General features: G+C 42.3%; 1 protein-coding gene across 16 annotated transcripts in view; it reads right to left on the reverse strand.

Annotated features, from left to right (window-relative positions):
• Positions 1-12,284, reverse strand: part of TTBK1 (tau tubulin kinase 1) — a 179,179-nt gene that overhangs the window by 134,892 nt on the left and 32,003 nt on the right. For 13 of the 16 annotated variants that reach the window (XM_053312882.1, XM_053312863.1, XM_053312842.1 and 10 more), the window contains one exon: positions 8,540-8,701. In XM_053312882.1, coding sequence (XP_053168857.1) covers positions 8,540-8,647 — 108 coding nt within the window. In that variant the 5' untranslated portion in view covers positions 8,648-8,701. Of the gene's footprint in view, positions 1-6,561; positions 6,689-8,008; positions 8,078-8,539; positions 8,702-12,284 lie in introns of those variants that run through there. The other 3 variants (XM_053312912.1, XM_053312921.1, XM_053312929.1) reach the window with 3 other exon arrangements.

A 12,284-nucleotide genomic window follows, 5' to 3' on the forward strand; every position in this document is an offset into this window, starting at 1 on the left:
TTCTTCTGCTTACACCACTCAAGAGCTCCCAAATAACATTGAGCCAGCCCTATATATGAAGCTCACTGGGAACATGTTTTGCAAATGCAAAGCCCTATAGGATATAAGCAGTGCTATTTCAAAGGGTTTTTTCCCCTTTAAAGCATGGAGAGGTTAACATATTCCGTTTGAGCACATGCCACCTTTTTATTCCCAAATTGTACATCAGATTTCCTTTGAAACATTTTTTGTGACACATCTCCTTTCCCGGCGGCAATCCTTCCCTTCTGGACTATCAATCACGAGTTCAACTAAAATCACCTGCTCAGCAACCATCTGCTGCATAGCTGTTATTCGTTTTAATTATTTCTTCCTGGCTACTTTAGGGATTCATAGCTTAGACATTCCTGGGCCTGACTCAAAACATGAGACATTGTTCAGAAAGACAAAGTTTAATGACCACAGGCAGACTGATAATTTGCATTCTATTTCTTTGAATTTAGCTTTAAGATAGCTAACATGGGGCTAAACTACATGTTGCATGCAAACAAGTATAACTGCAGCCTGACGACTCTTTTACAAATGGGAAAGTTAGGCTGTCTATTGTTTTTAAGTAATTTATTATGAGTGATTGTATTCTGTTATATTGTGTTTGAGCATTGTTTTATTGATCGTTGTATTGAGTATATTTGTTACTCCTATTTCTGCTGGCCAATGGCCGTAATAAAATTGATGATGATGGCTGGCAGTGGGCACTTTACCCTGTTTCCCCAGTCACTGTTTCTCCAATCTAAATCATCCTCCAGCAAGCTATTTTCCACCATGTGGTTCTCTGAGAGAGGTTGGGGCTCAGTGGTAGAGCTGCTGCCAGTCAGTATAAATACTGACCGAAATGTACTAAAGGTCTGATTCAATAGAAAGCAGGTTCATATGATGCAGATAGGTATACTAGTTTAACAAGGACAAACAAGCATTTGAAACACCATTGGGGGAGCCACTTGTGGGAGTGACTTGGAGGAGGGTCTAAGCACCCCCTTCCCTGTTTCATATGTCTGCTTCCAAAAGAGCTTTTTCTGTTTTAGTAACAGCCAGCCAGCTACAGTTACAGAAGTATGGGCAAAACTATATTGACAAGCAAATGGCAAAGAAGCTCTCATCCATTAGGATCCCAGGACATTCTTGTAGATTTCTCCTAAAGACAGATGAATTTGGTTTTCCTCTCTTTTGTGATCTTCAGATTACTCCAAAGGGTCATGTGGCTCGAATAACTGGCTGAGAAAAGGAAGTTAGGAAGTCACGTGGATGTCCTGGAAGTGCCTTCTGGAACATCAGCATGATGCCAACTCTTTCTTTTTTTCCCGTCAAATCCCTCACCTTTTCCATGAAGCCTTCCAGTAACACATACAGCACAGTGGCAGGAAAGTATGGAAGTACTTTGGAGCTCTCCAGGGACGGAGCCACCATTGGGTGGATGGGTCCAAAGAACCTGGCCTCCACTCCTTATGGAACTGTCCCATCCAACCTAGCCACTCCCCCTGCGCCTGACGGTGCAGACACAGGAGGCATGGCTAGGGTACCCATGATGCTGCAGGCTTCCTATGCACTTGGAGCTCTCCCATTACTTGCTGGTCATCTAGAAGGCCAGAATTAACATGCACAGAAACTCAGAAAATGAAACGGACTACTCAATGTGCATGTCCTGTACATATTGTATCCACAGCTGCAAGTGTACATAGCTGTCAGCACATACGGTATATGTAGTCTAAGCCTGATGCATAACTGCATGCTCCCATTAACCATTATTTTGGATGTTTGAAAAATCCCATTTTATGTACAATGTGTTCTGAGATTTAATATGAAATAAAAATAGGGATTTTTAACTACCACTTTCTAGACAGGACAATGCAAAATAGAATCAAACAACACATTGGCCTTATGCTTTACTTTTGAAGTCATGTTAGGGTATTTGGGATGTGCAGGAGAAAGAAACCCGGGTTAGGGGTATTGCTTCCTCAATTCTAAGCTTAGATGTTCCCTAATGCATCACCATAATGAGTGTGCAATACAAAACTTCACCAGATTCCACTGCCACCAGCAGCCCTTTATTTAAGAGTAGCTCTGCCTTGCCTTTCCACTTCCAAACAAGCAACAGCAGAGCGATAATAACAATCACAGAAAAAAATAGGAACTCCAGACTGGCTGCTTGCTGGGAGTAACAATCTACTTACAATGGTACTTTAGGGACATAGCCTTCTCTAAAAGGCACACCCTTTACCACTTCAGATCTCCTAGACACTCCAGTGAGTTATGACTCTTTAGCAGCACAAAAGATGTAGGTTAGGTATTATGTAGGTAACTGCAATGCTACTCCCACTCTAAAATTAAAAAGCAAAAATTCCAAAATGCATTGGTTTATACACACAGCCAAAATTAGGAATTGTTAAACAAGCTATATGTGTGTTTCCTTCACATATTAATTCATTCATTGATGAGTGGACTGGCATTAGCTTAACAGTTTGCAGAATAATGGATTTTACTTCTGAAGTACGATCTTACATCATCAGGTTAAGGTGGAAGACCACCACTCAAAGCAACCAACTACTCAAAGCAATTCAGAACCTTCCATGATTGAACAGCTCCAAAGGAGCAATCCAATCAAAACAATGGACCACTCTGAAGATGGACCACATTCATTTGCCTCCAGTATATAGGCGCAATTAAAAGCAGCAGAAGGGAAATAGAAGAGAGGCTGTAGCTCAGTAGTAGAATACATATGCTTCACATGCAAAAGGTCCCAGGATCAATCCGTGGCATCTCCAGCTTTAAAAGTATCAACTATTAGGGGATGAGAAAGATTACTGATGGAGACCGTGAAGAGCCACTGTTAGCCAGAAAAGACAATAGTGGGCTGGGCGGACCAATGACATGTTTCATTACAAGACAGCTTCATAATAGGAGACTCCCAGGGGAAATCAGTCAGTTCTTAAATCTTCTCCTTCAACATACTCTATCTTGGGGCTTGACCAATAACAGCAAATTCCTTGAAGCATCTTTCAAGGAGCCAGCAAAAGGCTTGCTTCAGTTAATATCCAAAACTCAAGGGAAACTGTAAGAAAAATTCTAGTATTTCCTGCACAGTAGGGCTACTTCCTTGATAAGCTAGGAAGGAAATTACAATATAAGCTTATGTTTTCAATTGCATGGTATCAAGCAGTCTCTCTCACATATATTTTGCAACGAAGCTTGCTCTGGTGAGCAAACAAGGAAATTGTGGCTCCCTCAACAAAAGGCTTTTATTAAACACTATGAGTGAAGAATGTTCATTAGCATAAGCTGGAAGATGATACAGTATTTTGACAGTTCTTATATCTAACTGGGAAAACAAAAATCTATAATTCTAAAACAGCCAATATTTTTTCAAAAACAAAACCCCTGTGAGATCTAAGGAACCCTTTGCTAGAACTAGCTAGCTGCATTTTGCAATAGAAGTTCTTTCAATTGATTAAAATAAAGCTAAAACATGCACCCATTTCATCTCATGTCTGAACACAGGCCCTAAGAATTTACAACTTAAGGAGATAACTTAAAATTAAACACTGCTCAGATCATTTAAAAAATTCCCCTGCCCAACCCAAGTACTGACATGATACAATTAGACAGAAAAGGAGATTATGACATAAAGCACTGCACCTTCACAAAAGTATTGGGGAAAGCCAATGTCCTTTGAATACACTATTCGTAAGGACAAGGATCTCATGTTTAGAATATTCAGCCTTTATCTGCAAAAATATTATGTTTAATTCAGTGTGCCACTGAATGGATGAATATAACAGAGGCTGGTCTGGCTGGCTGTGTGCCAAGCACTTCAGAACACAGCAAGCATGAAAACCACATTAGCAGTTGACCTCCTCAGCTGCAGTTCACGTATTCTGAAGCAGCACAAACAGCATGGAAGAAAAGCAAACACAGCTACTAATTACCCTGCTGCAGGCAAACCTGCATAAAGTACCAAATACCTGCAACTCTAAAGTGAGACTGTGCATATTATTTGCATTACAGATACAGGTGGACCTCATTATCCACAATGGTTCCATTCCCGGCTGAATCGGCGGATAGCGAAACCATGGATAACGAGGCATTGAGAATCGGGTGGTTAGGTTCCTGGAGGCTTAAAAAACTGCTCAAAACTAAAGGAATAAGAGAAACCAAGTGCCATATTGTGCTCTACAGGTCTCCAGCAATACCCACCGCCTAAGCCACAATTAATTATTTATCTATCTATCTATCTGTCTGTCTATCTATCTATCTATCTATACATACATACATACATACATACATATTTTTATACCGCCCAAAGCTTACGTCTCTGGGCGGTTCACAACCAGATAAAAACAAAGATAAAACGTTAGTTAAAAAAAAACAAAAACTTAAAACACAGCAATTTAAAAACAATTTTAAAAACAATATTCTAAAAACAACATTAAAACAATTAAAACAATAAAAGTTAAAAGCCTGGTTGAACAGATGTGTCTTTAGAGACTTTTTAAAAATTGTCAGAGATGGGGAGGCTCTTGTTTCACTAGGGAGTGCATTCCAAAGCCTCGGGGCAGCCACGGAGAAGCCCGTCCCTGAGTAGCCACCAGACGAGCTGGTGGCAGAAGCAGACAGACCTCTCCTGATTATCTCAATGGGCGGTGGGGTTCATGACAAATTATGCCATTTCCCCACGAAGAATTGTGGGGAAAATTCCCCCCGCCTAAAAAAAGAGCCAAAAAAATTACCTTGGAGGTCATTTCCGGCCCCCTAGGAACCACAGAAACAGTTTTAAACCCTTTTATTTACCACATATACCGAGGTCAGGTGTCAATTTCCCTACTGCAGATACACAGATCTCAGAACCGCGAGTAACAAGGTCTGTATGCCTAGTGGACAGAATAGAGGCCTCCTGAAATACATTGCCAAAAATGGAATAAAAGAATGGTGCACCAAGCTAAACTCTGCAGTCCATACTACATACTGCGAAGTCACTTTGCATGTGATCTATCACCCTGTCAGCCCTACCAGCAGAGTTCAGTTGGGTAAAAAGTGCATTATGAATGCACAGTAACTTTTTCTTCCTGTTTAGAAAGGAGCAGCTAGCTCTACTATTTTCTCACAATACACCAACTGAAAATGTGCCTCCTCATTTATTTATTGCATTTATATACCACCTCATACAAATGTCTCATGGCAGTTTACAAAATAAATGATAAAACCAGAATTAAAGCCAAACATTAAAACAGTTAAAAAATTTAAACAACCAATTCAACAGCTGTAACAACCATAAAAACCAAACTTACAGCTGATTGAAGGCTTGATTAAATAAATGCATATTGAGCGCTCTTTTAAAATCTGCTAGAGATGGGGAAGCTCTTACAACAGCCAGGAGTTTGTTCCAGAGCCTCAGGGCAGCTTTAGAAAAGACCCAACCCTGAGAAGCTGCGGACAACCAGAGGTGGACCTCTCCCAAAGATCTTAATTAAAGATAGGGGTCCTGAAGCAGAAGGCACTCTCTTAAATATGGCTGTTAACTGGGAAACATGAGCTCACATGCTCACAAAGCAGGTACTATGGCAAATCTTCAACTGGCTGAATATGGTATAATGAATACAACTCTAACAGCGGTGAATGAAAAAGGGCAAAAATTCAAATAGCAAAAAAGGAGTTCCTTTTTTCTTGCTATTGTCGTTTGCAGCTCTGTATCTCTTTCATATACAATCTCAAGCTTGCCATGATGCATTCCTATTGGAGGTCTTCAGCAGAAGGATTACTTACATATAGTGGTTAAGAGAAACAAAGGTGATCCACTAGAGCAATGATAGTGGGGCACTTTCCTCCAAGTCAAGTTCTCCAGACGGAATCAGCAACAAGGCTGGGGGAATTTAAGTGAACCATAACTGTAGTGAAAGTCAGGCTTGAGGGAAGACTAGTCCTCAATCAGAGTAATTGCTTAGAAGGTGGGCTTCTCCAAATAAGGAAGAAAGCCCGGGAGAGTCAAATCTCTGTGGCCCAATCCAGAGTGGGGAAGGGTTTACAGGACAACAGTCTATAGAGAAGTAGGGGAGGAGTGTGTAGAGTTCAGTTCTTCTCTGGGGGCCTCTGAAAGAGGTCTGATCAGCAACTACTGCAGGACACAGAGAGACTAACAGCCTTGGGCTGGGAATCAAGTGGGAGTTCCTTACCTGGAACTAAGTAGGAAGGATAAGGACCAGTTTAGCTAGACACGTCAGAGAATTTATTTTTATGTAAGTGCTTAGATCTGACTGCATGGTTCTTCTAGTTCCTGGGGAAGGGTTTCACTTGAATGGAAGCAGTTATTGTGATCCTTTTATAGTTTTCTTTATCATCCAATTATTAATAAATCCTTCTTGTTGTTGGAGTGTCACTCCTTATTGGGTCCTCCTGCCCTAGTCATACCCTCTTGAAGACCTAAGACTGCTCAAGCCTTTTTTTGTAGGGAGGGGTTTTGCACTTTACTCTCCCAGAACATTCCCTTGGAAGGGTGAACCTGCTCCTATAAAAAAGTGAATGGTGGCAGCCTACCTGGGACTCCTCACAGCCAGAGGAGGGATTTTGTACTTTTTTTATTCTGCCCGCTCTTGATTGTTACAATAACAATCATCCATCATTCCACACAGCAACATAATGAAGGTCTTGGACACAGAAACATCTACTCATAAGAACAGATATGGATAACTTAATTGATAAACTGAGGAAAACAACAATGCTCTCATAAAATAAAATAAGTAAAATAAAACAATACATCTTAAGAATATCAATGCCAATTATTATTAGGGTGCTGCTGTCATCAAAATCCAACAAACGGGGATATAATTAGGCAGAGATTAAGTAGTTCCATAATTCTCTCTGCATGGGCATACTGTCTTAACTTCTCACTCTGATCGTATTAAGAGGGTACACTACATTAGCCTAAAAGATTATTGTGGGTGAAATGGAGGACGCAGTTTCTTAGATACACTGGGCCCAGTTAACAGGACTTTGTAAAGAGAAACCCACACTTTCAGAGTCTTTGCATGGGTTCTCATGATTAAAATGCCTCCAAAGGTTGGATGGAGGAGGGAGCAGAAGGTGAATGCACACCCATCTGGGTGGCAAAAATGTCAGGTGGAGGACCAGGAAGTGATTTTGTGCAAGGAGCAAATGTAGTTGGTTGGTGCAGGCAGCCAACCTGTTCCACCTTAAATCAAATCTAAGATCAACATTGACAACTACCTGACCAACTACAATCGACTCTTTGTATACTATCACTTCCTGGTCCCTTGCCCAACATTTTTGCCAATCAAAGTGCTGCCAAAAATTGGCAGAGGAGGCTGCATGTGAGCTTCTGATACTCAACTGCCTGGACGGTGAAAATGTCAGGCTGAGAACTGGGAGGTTATCATGTGCAAGGAGTCAGCTATAGTTGACATTGGTAATCTTAGTTTTGATCGAGGAGAGGAGAGCTGGTCTTGTGGTAGCAAGCATGACTTGTCTCTTTAGCTAAGCAGGGTCTGCCCTGGTTGCATATGAATGGGAGACTAGAAGTGTGAGCACTGTAAGATATTCCCCTTAGGGGATGGAGCCACTCTGGGAAGAGCAGAAGGTTCCAAGTTCCCTCCCTGGTTTCTCCAAGATAGGGCTGAGAGAGATTCCTGCCTGCAACCTTGGAGAAGCCGCTGCCTGTCTGTGAAGACAATATTGAGCTAGATAGACCAATGGTCTGACTTGGTATATGGCAGCTTCCTATGTTCCTATCTATGGTGGAGGAGGTCAGCTGCCCATGTTGACCAATTATAATTGCACCTTGGACATAATCACTCCCCAGTCTTCTGATCAATATTTCCCCACCCACCCCCAGACAATTGAGCATCGAGAACATGCCCTTCTCCACCTCCATCCTCCAGCAGACGTTTGGCAGCACTTTGATCATGAAAACCAGGCCATTGTATATATAAATTAGAGGAAGCGCCATGGCTAAGTGGTAGAGCACCTGCTTTGGATGCAGAAGGTCTCAGGTTCCATCCCTTGAATCTATAGATAGGGCTGATAGAGAGACCTCCTGTTTGAAAGAAAGGAAAGCTGCTGGAAGTCAGCATAGACAATACTGACCTAAGTGGTCAGTAGAAATGTAATAAACAAAGCTCACATGTCCCCAAAACCATACATTCATAAGGATGGAATTGAGTACAGGAGGGAAATTGGCACATGGTATACTCTGTGCATCGTGGGGCAGTGGAGGAAGAAGGGAGGAGCATTTACAAGGCACACTTTGTGTACCAGCACACCATTCCACCTCAGGCACTGGGGAGCTTTGGGTCAGGCCTATGATTCATCCAAGGCAACACTCAAAAAAATCAGAACTGACTTAGGTTAAAAAGCGCAGTGGGTGGCCATCATTAGTGTTTATTACATTTTTATCCCACTACTTGGTTATCTACTTCACCATCCCACTTTGGTAGCTACCAAGGCCAATGGTGGTGGAGGGGGGGGGGAGGGAGAGAGAGAGAGAAATTATACTCACCACTTTCCAGCGGTCCTTCACCACGTAGTTGGCCGGCAGAATGTCGACCTGTTCCCCTCCCCCACTCATGTTTGGTTCGTCCTTGATAGCAGCTGCTAGGCACTGCATTTGCCAGCCAGAGAATATTTTAGTAGCAGCTCCCAATTTAAATGAGCCATTTATCTAGAAAGAAAAGGGGGGAGGGGACACAAAAGAATTAATGCAGGTCATCACAGGCAGATCATGCTGGTGAATGAAACCCAATTTAGAAAAAGTAGCACTGGAAAGGCGGCAAACTCACCTTGGGGTCACAGCGCAGCTTGCAGTAAAGCCTTGCTGGCCCAAGCAAGTGCCCTCTTTACAAAATCCTCAGCTGCCTTCATGCACAAAATTAGCAAAAGCAACCATGCTGTGAGTCAGCAGCACAAACTCAAAGTAGTGATAAGTTACTGGCTTACACCATGCAGGGTTTTCAGTGCTCAGGGGTCTGAAAGCCAGCAACTTAAAGATGGGCCAAAGCCAACTCCTTGGATACTACCGGAGTATCACAGTGGTGACAACAGAAACAACTGCACAAAGCTGTAACTCTACAAAGAGCATCAGTGATCTTGCTGAATTAAACAGAGCGCTTTCTCTTCCAAGAACCACTTCCAACACTCAATGCACCAAAGTCTGATAGGTACCACAAACAGTAAGCATCCAAGTGGGACCAGAGTGCTCTTTTGAGTTCCAAGATTAAAAATAGCTACTTCTGTGAGACAGCCAAGCAGAAAAAGGAATACATTCCGAAGGGTTTCAGTCATAATTAGTCCTATTTGGAATAGGTGGCCTTACCAAACAAATAAGTCAAATAATGTACAGAAAGGAGTTTTAAGGCTGATTCTAGCTATGCTTACTCAGAAGTCCTATTGATTTTGGCTGGAGCTGCATCCTTGGAAGCTGGCTTAAGATTGCCATCTTTGTTACTGTTACCATTCCTCATGTCCAGAGTAATGGTCTCTTATTGCCCACCCCAACCCAAAGAATTAGGGCAAGTCACAGCAATTTTCCTGCCAAAGAACCAGCCACCTGTATTCACTTTTGGATGCCTGTTTAGGTCAGTGTTCCTGAAGGTATCAGTATCTGTTTATTTTAATTAAGAATACTATTCCTTTGTTTTCTCAGATAACCTACGTTATGACCTTTTTGCTACATTTCATTAATTGAGAGGAAAGGGGAGTTTGAATTAAACTTTTCCCTAGTCATTCTACCTTCCTTTCCTAAGAAATGGATCTTGCCTTGCAGCTGGATTGGAATATAAAATTCGTCATTACTGCATTTTCTATTTAAAACTGTTAATTGTTTAACCAAGTACACATGCATGCATACGCGTACACACACACACACACACGCGCACACTGAAAGACCTCAGAGGGGGGTGGAATGAAAACATGAATGATCATGATATGAAATTGGATACATCAGGGATTTTAATGCGAAATTTGTATGACTAAAAAAAGATTGCAATACATACCTTGCAATAAAAAAACAGAACAGCTTAAAATGAATTTTTTGTATAGTCTCATATACTACTTTTTTTCTCTACCACAAAATCACCAGCATTCAAGAATGAATACACCTGGCTCAAGAATGAATACAACAGAAAAAATGTTTGCTAGAATCATTTTCTGGTTTTGAAGATTTGGGTGTTTTATTCTTTTATTTTTTTAAAAATAGACCATCCTTCATCCAGAAATCCATGTGCACTATGATGTGCATGGAGAACCCTGGTGAATATGGGATTCTCTATTCAGTTCAAGGGAGATAGCTGATCTATGTATGCATTCCTTGCATGATCAGATTTGGTCCCTTCACTGAAATTAATTAGGACATTCTTAATAGGGGACAAAGTGGCACACCCACAAACAATTGTTGGATTGAAGTGGTGGTGAGCCACAGTCTGTTGGACAAATACACACTAACAAAGATTTCCTGGTTTTAACTATGGACAACTTGTCCTTGTCTACCCTTGTCTTCCATGGGCCAGCAATAGGACCTGTTTACACACACAGTTTCAATACATAAAGTTTTAATACTGTTTTATACATTAGGTATGCAGACTAGTACTACTGCAAGTTCCGCTCACACATGGGGGAAAGGGCAATATGCAATGATCCCTCCTTCCATCTGTTGCCCATATGAACCCCCTGAAAATCTGCTCCTGAGTGTCCCCCAACTCTCAGAGACATATTTTCAGGGGGAACAGGAGAAAAATCATCCCAAAAAAATCATCCACCAAATAATCTAGAATTGTTGGGATGGGATTTATTTTCTTAAATAGAAAAGCAGAGAGTCTGCCAGCCCTAACTCAAGAAGTGAGCTTCATCTTGAAGGAAAACATTTTCTGAATTGTCAAGGAAGTTAAGTGAGCAGTAGGAAAACATTTGCTGTTATTTGTTCTGTAAAGGGAGCACAGTTATACTTAAAAGAAAAACAGGGCTGCCTGGGACAAATAAAGTTTTTATTAAATTATTCCACCTAGTCTAGTCTACGTGCCACAGTTAAATTTCTAGGCATCATGGCTCTCTGGCACCTGAGATTTCTCAAGCCCTGCTCCAAAATATTAAGCCACATAATGGTGCAGCAGGCAAATGCTTGACTAACAAGCAGAAGGTTGCTGGTTTGAATCCCCGCTGGTATGTTTCCCAGACTACGGGAAACACTTATATTGGGAAGCACAGATATAAGAAGAAGCTGAAAGGCATCATCTCATACTGTGCAGGAGAAGGCAATAGTGAACCCCTCCTGTATTCTACCAAAGAAAACTACAGGCTCTTTGGGCGCCAGGAGTCGAAATCAACTTGACGACACACTTTATCTTTACTTTTGCTCCAAAATATTACCAGTTTACAAGATAGAATTATATTATGTAAAATTGTCTCTCTTGCCCCATTAAGTATGATCATCAGACATTTTTGCTAACAAGACAGCAGATCCTACCTTCATACTGCAAGACCCAAACTGACCTCATATTTAAAAAGGAGGTTAACACGATGTTTGCTGCCTACATCAGAGATACACAAAGTGGCAACAGTGTAGGGAGGCTGGCAGCGGCTCGTGTGTGACCACCGCTGTAGCCCCCTGGGCTCAACCCCCATGCCTGATGTCAGATGCAGGGGCCTGGCTAGCCACGCCCCTGCGTCTGATGTCAGACGCGGGGGGCATGGTATTCTTCCCAAACAGGGCCACGTGGCCCCGTTTGGAAGGGAGATCAGCCCGCGTTGCATTGGGCAGCGTGGGCTAGAGTGACTCTCCCTGCCTTAAAGGCAGGGCCAATCTCTCTCCTAAATGGGGCTGCACAGCCCTGTTTGGGAGGGAGATCGATCGGCCCCACTGCATTGGCAGCAAGACCAGGTCCCTACAAGACCAATGCAGCGCGGGCCACTCTCCCTTCCAAACAGGGCCGTGTGGCCCTGTTTGGGAGGGAGACCATGTCCCCCATGTCTGACATCAATGTAGCATGGGCTGATTTCCGCTTCAAATGAGGCCGCGCAGCCCTTTTTTGGATTGAAATAATGCCCCCGCGTCTGATGTGAGACATGGGGGTCGTGTCTGAGGCCAAGATCACGGCCCCTGATTGGTGGTGGCCCAGGTTTTTTGAACCCGTTCACCCAATGGTGGCTCCGTCCCTGCAAAGTGGGAAAGTAGCATTCAGATCTGCTTGCCATTGACAAAGTGGGTGGAGGGGGTAAATAGGATGAAAGCAGTAAATAAATAAAAAATGTTC

The sequence above is a fragment of the Hemicordylus capensis genome, chromosome 1 (assembly GCF_027244095.1).
Source record: "Hemicordylus capensis ecotype Gifberg chromosome 1, rHemCap1.1.pri, whole genome shotgun sequence".
NCBI lineage: Eukaryota > Metazoa > Chordata > Lepidosauria > Squamata > Cordylidae > Hemicordylus > Hemicordylus capensis.